The sequence below is a fragment of the Strongylocentrotus purpuratus genome, unplaced genomic scaffold (assembly GCF_000002235.5).
Source record: "Strongylocentrotus purpuratus isolate Spur 01 unplaced genomic scaffold, Spur_5.0 spur5_scaffold_2, whole genome shotgun sequence".
In the NCBI taxonomy this organism is placed as follows: domain Eukaryota; kingdom Metazoa; phylum Echinodermata; class Echinoidea; order Camarodonta; family Strongylocentrotidae; genus Strongylocentrotus; species Strongylocentrotus purpuratus.
In genome coordinates, this window is record NW_022145605.1 from 19,176,684 (window position 1) to 19,196,615 (window position 19,932).

General features: G+C 36.6%; 1 protein-coding gene across 1 annotated transcript in view; it reads right to left on the reverse strand.

Annotated features, from left to right (window-relative positions):
- LOC594807 (protein retinal degeneration B) overlaps window positions 1–19,932 on the reverse strand; it is an 87,952-nt gene that overhangs the window by 51,586 nt on the left and 16,434 nt on the right. The window contains exon 3 of the mRNA XM_030991901.1: window positions 4,093–4,217. Within this exon, the coding sequence (XP_030847761.1) occupies window positions 4,093–4,170 (78 nt within the window). The 5' untranslated portion in view covers window positions 4,171–4,217. The remainder of the gene's footprint in view (window positions 1–4,092; window positions 4,218–19,932) is intronic.

Genomic DNA, 19,932 nt, shown 5'->3' on the forward strand with positions numbered 1-19,932 from the left:
GTAATGATCCCTTGATCTATTCTGTGGTTCTTGGAAATGGAAGAATGGTCAACATGTATGATTGAGGGTGGTAGATTTCCACCTGTAGTTGTTTATAGCCTTAAAGACCGTCAATACTACTGGGCCAGAAGGGATTAGACCACACAGAGAGGTCACTGACAGGTGGCTATCTCATTAACTCAGCTCTCAACTAACATAAGAAAAAGAGGATCATGGGGGACCAAAAGGCACCGATTGCGGAAGTTTTCTATATAGAGGGAGCAAGTAGCTACAAGTAGGACAGTGAGGCTTTAACAGAGAGACAAATGATGGTGCTAAAATAAAGGGTCACTAATTTCATCTGATTTCTGAGAATCCAGTTCATCAGCTCAGCACTGATTTATCTCTAAGAGATCATTGACATTATTAAACGTGAAAGTGCAAAGTTCATACAGTCTGCAATTTGCATGTTTCTTCGCTGGTTTCACAAACCGATAAACTTGTGCAAGGCCAGGAAACAGGTTTTCAACATTTATGGATACACCTATGAGGCAGTAGTAGGGCAACAAGCTCTGAAACATTTAGAATGCTTGCAACTTCAAGAATCCATATTGTGAGTTGATAATTTAAGATTTATCATTTTTGTCACCGATAATATTTTTTGGGGGTTACCAGTAGGTAGATTTGCTCACTTATGAAATGCTGTAAAATGAAGTTGATTCTAAGTAGTAAAATATTTCAAAGAGATCTGATTGAATGATTGATTGACATATGTTTTCAGTATGTCGACATCTACTATAGATGTATGAACACTTTTCAGCATAAGAAAAGCAGCTTTACATTTACTAAAATCTAAATATAACCGAAAGATAAGTATCCTTGTAAGAACGTACTAGAGGCATATATACACATGCCACATGCTCAACTGATTTGATTTAAAGGGACTAGGTAACATTGTTCAGATGAGAGATAGCAGTGCTAAGTTAGTGACTTCAATGCTAGATGTACAATTAAAGATAATCTGAAAATTTGAGTGAAAACGGACCATTATTCATGGTACAAATTGAGAAAAACTTATCTGATCGATTCCTTAATTCTCCCAAATATATTATTACAATTTATTTACACTTTAGGTGAATGTAAATCTTCACAAAGCAATAACATGGCTCTACATACCATTCCAGACATTTAAGTGTTGACAGATTTTTTATAGCCTGTTTTATGTTTTTTTTTTCATGGAAAAACGGTTGGGAAAATTCAAAAATGGTTGGGAGAATTTACTGTTAATCACTGTAAGAGGGTGTCATACATCAACTCCTTCAAAGAAAACCATAGATATCTTCGTGGTTCGAGATTTTTTTCAGGATTTTTTGCATTTCAGAGGGTTAGTACAGTAGAAGGAATATAGTAAGTAACATTTTATACAAAAATTAAGCAATTTTTTCATCAACCTTCAACAATGTTACCAAGTCACTTTAATATGATTAATTACTAATTACACACATATGTTGGCTCAGTCAGTAGAGCGTCCGCCTCACAACCGGGAGGTCGTGGGTTCGAACCCCGGCCACGTTATACCAAAAAGACGTTAAAAGATGGGAGTTGTTGCTACCTTATTTGGCGTTCAACAATAAGGGATAGAGCAACGTCTATCTGGCGCTGCTCAGTGGCTGCCGGGCTCACGATCAATTGGGCAAAATAAATTTCCGTTTCGGTTTAATAAAATTTCGAGTGGACCATTAAAGATTATTATTATTATTATTATTAAAACAAGAAAATGAAATGACAAGTGATAAAGAAGAAAGAAAAGAAAAAAAAAGAAAAGAAAAAGAAAAGCAACAAAAAACCAAAGCAAATAAAAGTGGCGCATAAAATCTTCTCCTTCTAAAAATAATATATCATTCACCCCCTTGCCCACAGAAATGCAAAAGTAGTTCTGCCCCACGATTCCAAGAAATGCTATTTTCGCTTACAAACCACCTTCTTGTTGACTCTCATCAACTTTGTCACGCTTGAAATGTCAGAGATCAACCGCAGTTCAATCCCAAGATTTCCGATTGATCTTACGCCATCGTAATTTCAATGTTTGCACTTTTTATGGTGATACTCGCTGCAATCCACTCATATTGAGCGAGGAACATAAATGGCTAGTTTCGGGGAAATCATGGTCGAAAACATCTTCAATAATTGGGAAAGGGACTCTTCGTTTCATGGGTGACTGTTTTTTACCAGTGATCTGATGCTTGCTCCAGCAAAATTTGATTCACAATGTATTTTATCAATCAAATTGGGTCAGGGCTGTGACATGGTTTTGGGTCAGGGTTGTAACTGCACCTTGGCTGGCAATGTAGGTTTAGGTTCATGGTTAGGACTAGGGTTAAATATAAAATCACTGTATCTTCATTTTTTTCACGACATGTTTCTCATATGCAGGGGCGTAGACAACGGGGGGGGGGGGGGGGGGGGGGGGATGAGGGGGATGGCATGTACAATCATCCCCCCCCCCAGGTTTTGGGGAATGATATTTGCTTACTTAATAAGTCATAATGATGATAATAATAGTAATAATAATAATGATAACAATTATAATATTAATAATAATAATTATGATGATGATAATAATAATCCTCATCATTATTGTAATTGTGTTTATTGTTATTAGCCGCATTCACACGGTGAAAGCCAATTCAGACGGTAAAAAAAAAGAAAATCTTACAAGTATTTTGTGGTTATCTTGTGGTTTGGAAACCACAAGATAACCACAAGATTAAACAGGCGCGGATCTACGGGGGGGGGGGGGTTTAGGGGGTTTAAGCCCCCCTTGGGCGGCCCAAAAAACAAACAAAACAAAAAAAGGAAAAAAAAAGAGAAAAAAAAAAAAAAAAAAAAAAGAAAAAAGAACGCACGCTGGAGAGAAACCCTTTCAAGTGCAAATATTGTGAGACGATATTCAACTCATCTGGTAACTTAACCAAACACATGATAACTCTGGATATAACTGTGTATTGAACTGTTACTTGATTTAAAAAGACGTTATCATGCACTGCTTTTTATGGTCTCCATTGTGTTAATAGATGCCAGGAAAACATCACTTACGGGGTTCAAATAAACACCCAAAAAAAAATCGGCTCGCCGCTTTGCGGCTCGTGGACGATGCTCCGCATCGTCATTATTGGTCAACCCCCCCTTAGCAAATAGCTAGATCCGCCCCTGAGTCATCCCCCCCAGGTGTACGAACCTGTCTACGCCACTGCTCATATGGTTGCAATGGGCAGCTTGATGGCTTTAGACTCTAGGGCCCGAATTCACAAAGGAGGTTTAACATTTTTGGTTTAAACCCTCATTTACATAACCCATGATTAAAAAAATTGGCGCAAAATAAGCGTACCTTGCCTTGTGCGTGTCTAATATTGGACCTCTGACTGTGTCACGCTTATTTTGCACTGAATTGAGACCATGGGTTGTGTAAATGAAGATTTAAACTATATGTTAAATTTAAACCTCCTCTGTGAATTTGGGACTTGGAGTGTGAGAAAAGACATAGCATCAGGTAGATTGTCCCTAAAATTATATGTTTTCTGTGATATATTATTTTCAGTGTTCTCTAAAATAAAATTTGTTTCTGTTTGAGGCAAATAGTGCATTAATCGACCCACATTATTCTAAGAATAAGTTAATGTCATTCTGGCTTAAAACACAACAATTGAATGTTTTCATTCATGAAATGGAACAAAAAAGTCATCTTATAAAAGATGCAGATTTTCATTCAACTCGGCTACCGTCTTGTTACAAGTGAACAGCCAAATCTTTCATCTCATGAAACAATTTACTATCTCCCTCATAAACATGATATATTTGTTTGCTATTGCATCGCATCACTACTCTTACATGTACATGTACAATGTATCATTATCGAGCTCAGCAATCTTACTTTCCACAACACTCAGTCATAGAGGGATTTGATACAGCGTGACAAATCCAGCATAAAGTTTAACTTGGCTACAAGCAGTCTCTATTTTAAGAGATAAGCTGCATTTTTCACCTCATGCAATAGTTTTACTATCTCCCTCACAAACATCCAATAGTTGTATACTATCGTCCCGTGTTACTCACCTGTATCATATAGAGCTGAGCAATCTTATACTCCTCCACACTCAGTGGTAGAGGGATTCGATACTCCTTGATCAGCATGGTGATCACTTCTCGCCTCTCCCTCCTACATCAGATCAATGGCATTTCTGTAGAGAGAAGAGATAAAGACTGGTAAAAACCTGTGTTTGCTCCATGTTTCAAGAACTACACACATAAAAGAAAGCACTTGGAGGGGGAGGGGGGGTTACATTTTTGTGATATTTTTTTCAAATCTATTCGCTCTACAAAGATGGCAGGTTTCTTCTTTTCAAAGAATTTGCCTTACCTGAATTGAAATTATCTTTTTTTGAAGAAGAGAAGAAAAGAAGAAGAAGGAGAAGAAGAAGAAGGAGAAGAAGAAGAAATAAACTTGTATCTTTAACATGTTTGACACAATATTTCATCTACAAATAATTTCATTTTCTTCAATGCTTTATGGTAAAGAAAAACAAATATTGATTAACACTTTTTAAATGTATTGACTGACAACACGCTATAATGAAATGCATATAAATCTTTTCTTTACTCAATTTATTACACAGATGACATTTCTGAAGATAAAGGACAGGTGTATTCAAAAAGATTTGTTATCTCATGCCAAATTTTGTCCTTGAATATTAAACTCTACATTCATCTGCACCAAATATCCTGGACTCATTTGCTCTGCACAGACTGAATATGCAAGGGGTAAATAAAGCATATGCTGCATTTGTCGCCACGGGCCACAAACATTCCCCTCGCAAGACAAATGTTTGATGTCACATTGGCAGCCTTTTACCCCAGCCAGTCAATCACAGCTGCTGTCAGCCACGAGTATGACGTCACAAGCCATAACACAAACACACAAACCAGGGGGGTGTTTCACAAAGATCCTAAGTAGAACTTAACTCTAAGTTGGACTTTAAAATTATGGAGAGCCATTGGAGCCTTAAAATGAAATATATTCAAAAGCAGAAATTCAAGTATTTTAGACTTTTCATAAATTCCACATCAAGGACATGAAATCTCCTTGATAATAGAAAATATGAGCGATTTGAATCAACATTTTATGCCTTTTAAATAACTTTTACAAAATATTTTCAAAGATGCTAACGGCTTTCCAACTTAGAGATAAGTTCAACTTAGGATCTTTGTGAAACACCCCCCAGGAGGGGAGTAATGCGCCGCCGGCGGTACAATCAAATTGGCAACCCTTTTTAATGGCGGCAGTCAATCAGTTAAGGCAGCCGGAGAATGACATCTGACGTCATAGGAGCAGTGATGTCCCAGGGCATGAGAGACGTTTAGGGTCAGATTATTTAGTCTGCAAAAATAAATATCCCACACAGTGGGCGGCCGGCCCGTCGCTTCGAGGTGAATGGGACAGTCCCAGAGTCGCTTCAAATTTTGTCCTGTCCTGTCTTGCACATACATTATACTGTAGATGTATGTCCAAATACAAATGGGTATTCAATGCATGTGTTCAACGCATGTGTTCAATGCATGGGTAATGCAACATTTGTTCTGGGCTTTATTTTGGAAGTATTTCTTCATAGATAGGGTTAGGATTTAAGTTTGTCACTGACTTTTAGTTTAGCTTTTAAGGTTAGGATTTTGTATAATGTTGGGTCATAAGATGAAATGATGAACTCTGCATGAAGTTGAAATTTGACCAAGGAGCATACAATCAGCCAACAGCACTACAATATGGAGTATTGGCATGTAATAAACAATCAAATAATCACAACAATTACTGCAATATCAATGCCTAAGGTTGAAAAGAAATTTGCAGGAATACTACGATTTGATTTCCAATGTAAGTTACAAGATTTTGAATTGCTAGTTGCTTTGCCATTTGAAAGAAGAATTAAACATAGCACCCAATAATCACAAAATCTGAAGAAACTTGAACATTTACCACAGGTGCATGTACTTGTTTTATTTGATACTAATAACTCTTAATAAAAAGATAGATTTTTCTGCAATCAGAGGCCCAAACTAAAGTACCCTACAACACGATTCTTCAATATGGTGAAATATGTGTTGACAAAACCGCACAAAGTGGTACAGAGTACTTATACAGTTACATTGATTCTTAATATATTATTTCTAACATCTGTAAAAATTATGTGTATACATTGATGTTAAAGACAACCTTTTTGTTTTGTACCGTGTGGGGGGGGGGGGGGGAAGGGTGTAGGATTACCTAAGCATTTTTATACATATATTTTTTTATTTATATTATAGAGCACTTGTAACTTTTATTTATTCTCAAGGGGTCTATAAAATACAAGCCATGCTTTTTTAATAGACTCCGCCATTATGTTTTTACCACTGTGCCAATCTTAAATGATTTATTTGAATAATTGTGTAATTATTTGATGAATCTTTTGTTTAATATTATGTTATTGAATTTGTATAAATTGCAAATTCATTTGATTATGTGTTATTATGTGGGAAAATAAAGAAACCTTGAAGCTTGACAAAATTTCTGTTTCAGAGGGAATTTACCAGTATCTCCTACAAAATAAACCAGCTCACCTCAGCCTCACCTATGAGATCATAGTACAGAGTCAGTTAGGACAAGGAGATCCCCTTCATGACTTGTTCCAGCAGCTGTACTGTGACAGGCCTACATGGACAAGCCTACATGTACATTGTAAATGATGATTGGTAAGGCGAGAACTGGCCATACCACAATCAAGGATGCATATAATTCCATTCACAAAATGACAGTGACGCATCTGTTCTGATGAAATGGTTGGCAGCATATTAATAGTACTAGAGGTGATAGGTTCATTACAAGTATATAATGTCGCCATAGGTTGTTGCCATTACCTGCCCTTCTGTTTTATGATCCATCATTAGCTTCATATTGTGGTAATAAGTGATAACATTCTTTCTACAGGGTGTCCCAAAAACATAGAAGAAATAGCTTCAATAGAAATGTAATTAAAAATAATAAAATAATAATAATATTGGATAATTATATAGCGCACATATCCACCATGCATGGTGCTCAAGGCGCTCCTACTATTACCCCGGCTCTGCGAGGCAGCCGATTTCGGCGCTCACAGCATTCAAGGAATTCCTTCCTACCAGTAATGACACATGTAGCTTCTATTGAAATGTAATTAGAAGACAACTCATTACAATTGTGAATTATCTGGTATTACAAGTTACGATCGATCAATAATGTGATGTTGTGGTCATACATGTACATGTAAATGATATGATTTTGCCTACAGGGTGTCCCAAAAATATGATGAATAGAGAAGAATGTACATTTAAAAGAAATGCAATGAAACGACAACCCATTACAATTATGTGGAATTCTATTGAAAGATTGATCAATAACTTCGTAGAAATCCTTAGTAATATGATTCTTCTAAAGGATGTCATAAAAGGATGTCATAAAAGTTAGAACCATATTGAATCCAGGTACAAGTAAATTATTTTTTGTTAATGCCCTTCGTGATCTTGGCTCTAAATAGTCGATATACATTTTCTTAATTCCAACACAAATGAATGCAATATTGATGTCACATGCCAAACTTTAAAGGCGAATATTGACACATTGTGCTCTTCTAAGTAGACCAAAAACAAATCATATTTAAAGGGAAATGCGAGTTTACCATCATCATCATTTTGCTGCGATCAAATAATAAAGGGATGAACGCATACATTTGTAAGTTACTTTAAAGTTTAAACCAACTATGAAAGCATGATAATTCCACTTGGCAGGAGTGGTATAATCATTTTTAAAAGATCTGCTTTTACAAGAGTAACTTAAACAAGTAATCAAGTCGAAGAAAAAGCAATTCACTATAAAAAGATTTAAAAAAATCTATTCTCAGACAAAGCTGCTTTTAGTGTAAAGTAGAGAACCAGAGTAAGAAGGTAAAAAGTGTTTGAAAGCTTCAAAGAGTAAACATTTCAAAGAGATCCGGTTGAATGATTGATGTAAGTTTTCAGTATGTCGTCATCTACTATAGATGTATCTTAGCCAATAGCATGAACACTTCTCAGCGTAAGAAAAGCTACTTTTACATTGGAATGTTATCTGACATAATAACAAAGAACATGATTACAGACTATTAACATCACAAAGACATTCATTTTATTTCAGTACATTAACATCTACTGTAGATGTACATGTACATGTATCACATCATAAAACTTACCATAATGAATTTTATATTCACATTTGATTTGTAAATAACAGTATACATTGATAACAGTAAATATTGTTTGTTGAAAGCGGGAAACATGATTAATTGGATCATTATACATGCATTGTGGACCTTAGTCAAAATTTCATAGAACATGGACAGAGCAAAGAGGGATGTTAATTTTTATGTCCATTTCTATAATGGCTTCAGTATTTCAATACCTTCTGTAGAAAGCTTAGACAATATTTAGCATCAAAGCCCCCTTTCAGGCATTAGACATTATGTATAAACACCTTTTAAATGTAAAATAAATTTGATGAATAATTTGTTCAGAGACATAAGGGCGTTTACTCACTGTGTGTAAAATATATGAGTTAACATCCTTCTGCTTCAAAACAGACAAAATCGGTTTTGAAAGTTGAAACTTTAAAGTTTTTTTTTCAGCAGATGAATATGGAATAATGGTGTACTGTATGTATAATAAACTAAATATGAATTTAAAAATACTACATGTACGTGATTCCTGTTCTCAAAATGCTATCAAAATCTTAAACATATGATTTTCAAATTGTAGATATTTAGAATACAGAATAATTCTAAAAATGATATTCAGATCAAAACAGTGAAAATTCTCTGTTTTCAACATTAACTTTTAATATGTCAATATCTACTTGAGATGTCGATCTCCCCAGAAAAAAGCATAACTTCCTTCTTACAGATGATGTACATTCAACTTATCATATCCTCTGTAGGGCTTTAACTCATAACCTTAACATTGAGTAAATCTTCTGCACAGAGCCAGAAAGGCATTAACTTGTATCACTCAATGCAGATTGAACATCCTACTGGCATTCAACAGATATGTCCTTTTGGTCTTTTCATCTTAAACTACGCCTGTACAGTTAACACTAACCCTAATGTTTAGCTTAAACCCGATATCAATGCTTTTACTGAATTAAGGCCTGGGTAAAAAATGGGTATAATCCTCTGTTTTACCATCTGTTTAGAGCAGGAAGGGAATTAAATCAAGCAAACAATAGGATGTAATCATTTATGTTTGCGATTCACTATTCAATAAACAAAAGCAACATAATATTACAAGGGCATTTACTGGAGATGTGTAGGCTACATGTAGATGAATAGATGTGTACCCACTAACATGTACATGAAGAATATACCCTCTGAGCAAAACCGGTACCCTCATACACCACTACGCTTCTCCTACAGTCCCAAATCTACAAGTAATACAAATGGGCAACTAAGAATCGCTGCTATACCATCATCGCAATTGGAACGTGTCTCGGGTTATCGATTTGAGGGACAGCATGGATGCGGGGCGGCAGAGGAGCTAGCGTCAATGCTGCAACGGCACGAGCGGGTCGGCCATTATCCGTCATGACACTGTTTGACTGCAGGCTTTAACAGGTCATTGACACACACATGCACACACAGAGCTGGCCGGTCCCTGGACGGGGCAATAAAGTTCCCAATGCTAAAAGGCTCTGTTGTGCATCCCTGCCCTGCATGCACATGTGCAATACAAACGTATACTTTTTTTTTAAGTGCACCGCAGCAGATTTGTTGCCAATTTGCGAGGTAATGAGATTAACCTTTTTACTCTTCTAATGGAGATTGTTTATATACAAAGAATTGGTAGCAGCAGCATGATTGCCAATGAAACTATTGGATGCTATCTTTTCTTCAATCCTACCCATGGGCTACTATCATGCCCCCTCCCCCCCCCCCCCCGATCCTATTTGAAATAAAAATGCAAAAAAAAGCAGTCTGTCAGTGATTAAAATAAAAAGTTAAATTAGTTAACAGCCCTCCCTAGTCTGGAGGGTCATCACAAATTTGTAGATGAAATATTTCAGGATAATGTAGAACTTTATTTGGTTTTATTTATTTGTTTGCTTGTAAGTCAATTTTCAGACTTCAGATAAAATAATGAATCTGGGATATATCACTGTTTCATGTAAAACAACTTCCATTACAGAGCTTACATGTACATCAAACCTCAGAAATTCAATAGAAGTTTGTAAAAGCTACTAAAATCTGTAATGCCTTAATAGCAAAACACATTCAAATCCCCAGGTTCATACAGGCATATCTGTTTGTAAAACATCTTATGCATTAATAGCAAAACACATTCAAATCTTGAGGTTCATACAAATACATCTGCTTGTAAAACGCCTTACTCTTCATATAATCTGCACAAGTACTACTTTCCTTCAATAATCTAGTTTAATTATCCCTCTGCTTGACAATTCCAACCAGTAAGTTTAACCAAAGCAATAAATCAGACAGCGTGTGAAATAAGATCATCCGCTTTGGAAATCATACCCTCTGTTCGGAGCCAGAAGGGCATTGACTCTGTGTAGAAACGATTGTAGTTAACACCCTTCTGGCTCCAAACACACAATCTATCAGTACAGATTAAATATCATGTCATTCTTTGTGCGTCAGAAAATGGGACTATCACAGAGTCAGCTTTCACTCCTATATGTATGCTTCTGTAAGCAATAAACCCACAATGACAGGCATGCATGAGGATTCAAAAAAATGAAATATATTAGAGAAAAACATGTATAGATCGATCCACCAGTATATTTGGCTGAAACAAATAAATCATAGGCTAGATTAGTATACAGTATAACTCAATATTGTTTCCTCCATACACTGTACATTGTAGGGCTGTTTTTCTATGACATGGAGATGGCTTTCAAATTGTAAGAATCCACCATGACACAAGGTTCAAGTTAAAAAGTCATTACGGTAGAAGAAATCCAGCTAGACGAAATATGACAAATGCTGCGAGGTTTAATTTTGGTAAATTCTACGCTTAAATAAACGTACAGATTCTTCTACCCCCATACAACCCACTAGGAACTCATTTACATGACAAGTACCACAGCATCAATTTAACCCTTTCCATGCTGTGGGCATGTAGGTGTTGCACAGTGTGTTTGGACTAGGAATTTGGCCTTTAAAAGTCTATGTTTTAATCCTGTAACAATACAGTCAAACCTGCTTTAGCGAAAACTTGTCGATAAAGACTACATTATTTTTATTTTCCCTTGAAACAATGTACATGTATCATATTGCCTTGAAACATGTGGTAAAACAAACCTGTGTATAAATACCACCTGCCTATAAAAAACATTTGTAATATCTCCCATTATGTCTCCTCTTTCTATCCAGGTTTAACTATACCTTCATTATGAAGGTTTTGGGAAGATATTTTACACCAATGTGTTACTATTTAAAAAATGTAAATATTGTATACTGCAAAGTTTATTAACGACAAAACCAACTCAGTAGCACAGAATGAGTCCATTCCTTTACTCAACTGAAACGAATCAAAATAAGCATATAAATGTATTTGAATGGAGGGTGAAATCCTTGATTTCTTTGCAGAAAAGAGAGATGGGCATATGTTTTCATCCAACAGTGTCCTGTGTATTATGATAGAGCTAGAGACAGTAGACATACACATCGAGGGATGCTACGGTGACGTGATCATGTGACAGCATCCACCCACGCATCTATGCAAATCACCCTAACCCCACACGGATTGCCTAGATAGTGGAGCAGATTACTGCCACAGCATGAGGTTTTCACATGCAGGATCATTCTGGAAAGAAAATGTCTTTTTCATCTCGTTTTTTTCCCCCTAATGTATCCCTAATCCTTTCTCTGTCTTTCTCTCTGTCAGTCTGTTTCTGTCTCTCTCTCTATCTCTGTCTCTCCCTCTCCATCTCCCTCCCTCTCCCCTCTCTCTCTCTCTCTCTCTCTCTCTCTCTCTCTATCTATTTATTCCTCTAGCTTCTTTTGACCCTATTCCTCCTCCAAATTTGAATTCTAAATGTGTACCTGAACTCAGACTTAAATTGTTAACAATTCCAATTCCACATGCCATATTTTACATAGAGAAATGGAATATTATCAGACTTTCTGATGTTAGCAGTATTTCTCTTCAGAATTTTATCGTATCTTGTCCTCCTTTTTCCTCTTTTTTCTTCCTCCTCTCCATTTTCTTTCCCCTTCCTCCTTCTTCATCCTCCTCCCCTCTCCTCCTCCTCCTTCTTCTTCTTCTCCTCCTTCTCCTTCTCCTTCTCCTTCTCCTTCTCCTTCTCCTTCTTCTTCTTCTTCTTCTTCTTCTTCTTCTTCTTCTTCTTCTTCTTCTTCTTCTTCTTCTTCTTCTTCTTCTTCTTCTTCTTCTTCTTCTTCTTCTTCTTCCCTCCTCCTCCTCCTCCTCCTCCTCCTCCTCCTCCTCCTCCTCCTCCTCCTCCTCCTCCTCCTCCTCCTCCCATCCTCTTTTATTCATATCCATCTTCTTTGCTTCTCTCCTTCTCTTCTTCTTCTTATACTGCTCTTATACAAACTCCTTTTCTCCCCTTCTCTCAATTTTCTGTTTTCTGTGACTCAAGTTAACTGCAACCAACCTTAGAGGTGCTGCAAGCCAACCACCCAGGCAGACAACCAACCAGTCAAACATCTCCCCCGGACCATCCCAACCTCCTTCGCATTCTGGCACACTCCAAAAACACCCATCTATTTGCTGACTGGCCTCCTTTAAAAGGCTGGGCAAATAATAACCTGTGAATATCCAAGCCATTATGACAACATACCACACGCGTACCAAACAAGAAACGCATCCTACAGATACATGTACAGAGTAATGCAAGCGATGAGGGGAATGCAAATACATACCCGCCTTCGACTGCGTTTATGAGAGATCATATTTTTGGTTGAGATGGCCACATGTCAAATGAGAGTAGGTAAATGTCATTTCAATTAATGCTCAGCACATTGTGAGTGGGACCACCATTAACAACATCTGTGTCAGTTAGACAACTACATTTTTGTATGATATTTCAGGTTTGGATTTACATTTCAATCCAATTTCTCTACATTTATGAAATTTCTATTACTCTAGGGTAAAATGTATTGTATTCTTTATTTTTGTATATAAACTACCGGGTATATTTTTGTACCTCATGGTCTACTGATAGCAGAAAGAGGATTAGCTCTATGTAAAAATGTATATATTATATTTTTTTACCCTGTAAATCACAAAAAAGACGTTATATTTTGAATTTCTAACGGATTCTACGGTGGTTTGTTTATAAAAGATGATATTTTGGTAGAGCTGGCATCGTGTTAAAGGAGAATAAGTAAGTGTTATTTCAATTTATGGTGAACGCGTTATGCGCGGGAATGCAATTAGCACAATACATTATGTGTCAGTTCAATAGACACCTACATTTCTGTACATTATTTCAGGTTTGAAATCACGGTTCAATACAATTTCTATACTTGATATTATCCATCTCTCTGGGGCCAACTATATTGTTTTCTTTTCATTTTTTATATACATTACAATATATATATCTCAAATAACATCCAATACACATAACATATAAACATTTGAAATTTCTCAAAATGTTTGATACATTGAATATTGTACGTTGAGAGCAAGAAAAGCTTTAGTACATGAACATGTACATGTATGTCTGCATTTGTTGCTATTCTTTGATTTTGTAGGACCAATCACCTCTTTTATAGCCAGAAGGTTGTTGATCCTGTTTGGAATGATATGAGTTAAGGCGATACTGAACTCATGAACTTGCTGACCTAGCGTACTGTTTATTGCACAGCACCGTCTCATGGTCAACTTGCCAACAGTACGTAAGGTAATACCTACAGTGAATCTCACACTACGTGGACAGAGGACTCGATGCAAGAACAGCACAGCTAGGGATACAGCAAAGGGACCATACACATACAATGGGTCAAAACTGGAAGGTCCGATAGAAATGATAGTTTCAGAGCCAACAAAATATGAGCAACTAATTATGATGTTGCCTACATACATAGAGCTTATGTTATATTATGAAATCATTCGGGAGTTCATGAAATCTGAACAATATTTTAGTAAAATCACAAGGGGTGTTTCACAAATATCCTAAGTTGAACTTATGTATTAAGTTAGACTTGACATTTATGAAAAGCCGTTAGCATCTATAAAACTATTTCGTAAAAGTTATTTTAAAAGGCATAAAATGTTGATCCAAATCATTCATTGTTACTATTATCAAAGAGATTTCATGTTCTTGATATGGAATTAATAAAAAATCTGAAATACCTGAATTTTCGCTTTTGAATATATTTTATTTTAAGGCTGCAAATGGCTGTCCATATTGTTTAAGTCCAACTTATAGATAAGTTCGATTTAGGATCTTTGTGAAACACCCCCAGGTCCCAAAGGTTGCCAACAAGTTACATAATACACCCAACACACATCTAGACTTTTAGAAGTAGAAATCACTATCTTCAGTAGATATCAACATACCGATACTCATCATCATCATCAACATCATTTATCAAAATCAGCATTTTCCCTCTCACAAGGGGTTACACACTTTCGTGCTATGATGACACTCCCTCCCTCTACTTCTTAAAGCCACACTGTCCTACTAGAAGCTACTTGCTCCCTCTATATAGAAAACAATGCCTAATCGGTGACCATTGGTCCCCCCATGATCCTCTTTTTCTTATGTTAATTGAGAGCTGAGTTGATGAGATAACCCCCAGTCCAGTGACCTTGCAGTGTGGTCTAATCCCTCCTATAAACTAGTACAGATAAGCTTTAAAGGCATCCCTTCATTTAGTCCACCCATACTGCTTACTTTCTTCACCGTATACTGGACATGAAGATTTACTTCATGACTCCATCACTGGACAAGAATATTTGTATGATGAAATTTAATGGCTGAATTAAAAAGAAATAGAAGTACATCACTTGGAAGTCTCCATTACAAGATTTACAATTAACATGTGCGTTTTATCATCAGCTTATATTCTTGCAACTAGATGGTCATTTTTGTCTTTTGCTTAACCCCCTTTCCCTGCAAACTGTGCCTCTATGCCCATGGCTTCACCATTTGGAGCTCACTGCTCAGCGTCATCGTTTCCTATTCTACTCTTTAAAGGCTATCTCACACAACAAAATTCTGATACTTCCATTTTACACTATATATGCAATGGTACATGTACATGTATGTTCGGCTACGATATGCAAACTGAATGAGCTTGCTTCTTCTTTTATTTTCATATATCTTTTGACAAAGTTCAATAACAGAAATCACATACCGTAATTAACGTTGTATAAACCGCCCTCGTGTATTAACTGCACCCCTCTTTTTCACCCTAAATTTTTTTTTTTTTTTTTTTTTGCCGACTTAAAAAAACAGTAGAGGACCTAGGATAGAACCTTGGGGTACGCCGTGTAATAGAAGAAAAATTAGAGGAATTATTTTATCAACTACATATTGAAATCTATCAGAAAGATTACTTTCAAACCAAGATGAAGGACAAATTTGAGTGTTGTTCTAGTTTCCGAGAGGTGAGTCAAACCACCGTTAATACACTGTTAATTACGGTACTATGCCTAAAATGAGATGTATAACCCCACACTATCATCAGTCTGGGCCGGTAACCCTACAATATATTCAGGTAGGTCTGGTAAATCTATGTTACACTGAGATAAAATATCATGCATGTTGCATACCAGTCAATGGCTACATCTATAATAAATGGCATAAAAGAACACAAACTATTAGTAAACTAGTAGTCCTGCAGTATTGGAATGCAAGAATAAAAGAAATGAAAAAATAATACAAATTGTGTATAGAATAATATTCAATCATAATTCCTTTCATTAATTGAGCAATCTGCAGTACATGCCTGTAGTCTGAAGATCAATAAGGAGGCCATATCTCTCTTTAAATAACTCGTGCTAATTAGACTGAGTGAAGGCAAAGGAAGGGAATGACCTTAAGTCAACAATAATTACTTGCGTCGATTAAATTGGCAACCCGAGTCAATAGCAGACGGAGACGGCATGCATCAGTGCTTTAATTACGTTAATTAGACACACAAAACAGAGCAATATGGTCGCGGCGAAGACATGGAGACATTCTTGTGCTCATGATGAGAGTCTGTTATTATTTTTTTTCTTCTCAGGCATTTGTCGATAATTGCGAGTCTTCCGTCTAATCTATCGGCATCTCTTTCTTACATTTATCTATTTTGTTCACCTTCTAACGATCTCTATGTTTCTCTATATGTACAATGTTTCTTTCTCTCCTTCTCCTCTCTTCCTGCAACTTTCTTTCATTTTCTTTTCTCCCTTCTTGAAATCACTCTCTCTTCTCTTCTTCTCTCTCTATCTCTCTCTCACTCTCTCTCTCTATCTCTCTCCACCTCTCTCACACCCACACATTCACTACCCTTGCCACACGCACTTTCTCTTGTTTTCTTCATGCAACTTACCATTTTATATCTCAAACACCTTCTCTTTGCTTGATTCTCTGCAATTAAAATTAACCTCATTTCATCCCCCCCCCTCTCTCTCTCTCTCTTTATCTATCTGTCCATCCAACTGCCTATCTCTCTTTCTGTCTCTCTCTCTCTATATCTCTCACTCTATCCCCCCCTCTCTCTCTCTCTCTCTTCATCTTTTTCTATCCCCCTCTTCATTTTACATGATCATCTTATAATATTGTTTATCCTGCCTACCGGTAGATCTGTTTTCTTTTACTCTATATTTCCATAACCTCCATCATGATTTTTACAGACTTCTGTGTAAGGATTGCCAGTTTGCTTCGTGCAAGCTATCATGTGTTGTTTCTATGTCAACTACGAAAACATCGAACACAATCATTTTCTATCCTGTAAACTTTATTACAGTACTTACATGTATGCATATATATGTCAGTTGGTGACTTGAACTATGGTGGCTAAACTCTGATCCAAATCATCAAAACCCTCTGAAGATTAAGCAAATGCCTGCCAATTTTTTATAGTTATTATGCTGGGATGAATATAAATAGTATAGAAAGTATAATCATACAGTGTTGTTATGAATTTATGTTCAAGATTTTGTTATTAATATCATTATCATATATATATTTGTTAAACTATAATGTACCTCATTAAGTTTAACAGGGCCTCGATCATGGAAGACCACCATTATTGGTGATAATGAGCCACCCTGTCTAAATATCAGAAATAAATAAATAAATATCAGTAAATCACCAGCTGTACACAAGAATGCTGTAAGAGCTATGTATTGTCGGTGGCAGCAACGACCTTCTTGTTTGCAGCCCTTCAAAACGCCCTTCTGGCTCCTAGAAGATCGTAGCATGTCATGCTTCTGCCATTAGCAAGCAATCAAAGTGTAGGTGCATGTACAGTTTACAACTAAATTATGCACTTCCCTTCTAAATTTGATGTTTTTTGTATCTTTCGTAACTCAAGAATGAAATTAGGACCTTTGTTAGATACTTTTAGATGGACTGTAAGCTTTAATATGTCACATTCTCAATAAACATAAATCAGGACAAATCAATTGTTCACATTACAATTACAAAACTTGGTTAGGGTATTAAATATTTAGTTGTTAACTGTACTTGATGTGAATTATTTTTCCAGATACTACATGTATATAGGCTCATAAGAAACAGAGTTATAAAAAATGTAACAAAATACTGCTTAAAGGTTAATAAGGAGTTTCAGTTCAATTTGACTCTACATGGAAATCCCTTTGCTCTTTATCTACTTCCTACATGTACGTGTATATGTTCATGGACATGTCTATTGTCTGGTTCCCGCAAGAAGGCTCCTACTGCCATTAACAATGCATACATGTAGCTCTTACGGCCTTCTTGCAGGCAGCCAATGAGGATATAGATTGTATGAGTCCCTCATAAAACATGTGAGAGGTATCGGTAACATATAATTAAATGGATATAAAAAGGATACTTCGTAAATAGACATTTTTATACATCAGCCACATCCAATACCAACCCCAGCGTGACTATACAGACCGGACAAAAAAATGATGTTACCCCCAATAGCCTAAAATCAGTAGGTATGGATTCGGTTTGGTGGTGTGACCCAAGTATTACAGATTGAACAAACTAACATTACAGAAGTTTCTACCTATTAACATTCTTATTCTCTCTATGTCTACCACCTGAAAAACTGCCCAAAGAGACAGCTACCCCCAGGGGCAATTACCCTGAGCCCCCATAACTTCAACCAACGTCAGTCCAGTTCAAGGTTTTGAATTTAAGTGTAAAATTCTAAAGGTCAGATTGTCAAGTTTTGTGTAAATTATTGCCAGCCTACATGTACTAGAGCTGCTCATTAAAGGATATGGGACCATGCATATATACAGGAAGTATAAAAAAGGACTCACAACCTATACTACTCAACTGACTTCGGTCCCATTTAATATTAAAGACATTGAATTGTAAACAATTCTAAAGGTCAAATTCAATATAAGAATCGTGGTTAAACATTATCTTTTTAATGCATTAAGTCAAGTATTCCATTTAAGTTATTAATAAACTAGTAACTATGAGTCAATATAAATTGTATAATCTTATTTCATGTTTTCTTTTACTTTACTGTAAGTGATGACAATATCATTCTACAGACTTTTGGCATGCTCTTTATTTTACAATAAAACTCACAATTGAACTGAATTGAATAAAAGAAAGAAATATAACATGTTTATAACCTAAACTTTTGAATACACCCAATTGAAAGATATTACGACAATGACAGAGTATTTTGTTGAAATGACAATATTCAAAATAATTGAAATGCTATACATCAGTATACATTCATTAAAGGAAGTTTAAAGATCACAAAATGGTACATGACATGATAGCACATACATGCAGTGGAAAAAACTGATCTTCTTCCTACATGTACTGTACATGTATGTACACAAATTATCAGGGTTATGTCAACCCCCTGATTCCTGAATTCTCTTATTTACATAGGCTTAATACAAGAGTCAAATGATTCCGGTGGGTAATGGGTTAAGATACAAGCATGAGGTAAACAACAATATGTAAGCTAGCCATGACCACAAACATGCTTACCATTTGGAGCACAGTGCTACTACTCAATCACAGTGCGGAATCCATGCAACCAAACATCACACTAATGAGCAAATCCAACACGGTAACGACGACGTATCAAAGATATACTAGCAATGTCCACTATCAAAAGAATAGGAGTCCAATCACGACTATAGCATCTCCATTAGAGCAGGAGCTCACCCCTTCTCAGGTCTGTGATGATTTAAGATATCCTAGGTGGAGGACCGCCAACAAACGAGCCCAGACGACGTCGTTAGAGCCAAACAATCGACACGAAAACCTCCATCAACAACCGGGCATATGGCAGGCAGGCACGAGGAGGTCGCCACCGATTCCTGCGTTCGTACCACGGTACGCTCACCACTGGTGGGAGATGATGACGAGAAGGATCAAGAGAGAGCGAGAGAGAGAGAGAAAGAGAGAGAAGAGAACGAAGAACACCACGAGAGCCAGAGATGGATGGAGACATGTATACACACACACACAACGAATCAAGAAACATACATAGTGGATGAGCTGTGCGTTGACTATGTGGTGTGCGTGGAGACGGAGCGAGAGGAAAGGGTTGATTTTCAGTTGAACTATGTGTGAGCTAGCTAGGACTGTGTGTGATTTTTCTGCGTGGGTGACTGAGTGAGTGAGTGAGTGAGCGAGCGAGGGAGTTAGCATTGGAATCGGGGACATGCCTGCATGTGCCTAGTGTTTGTGTA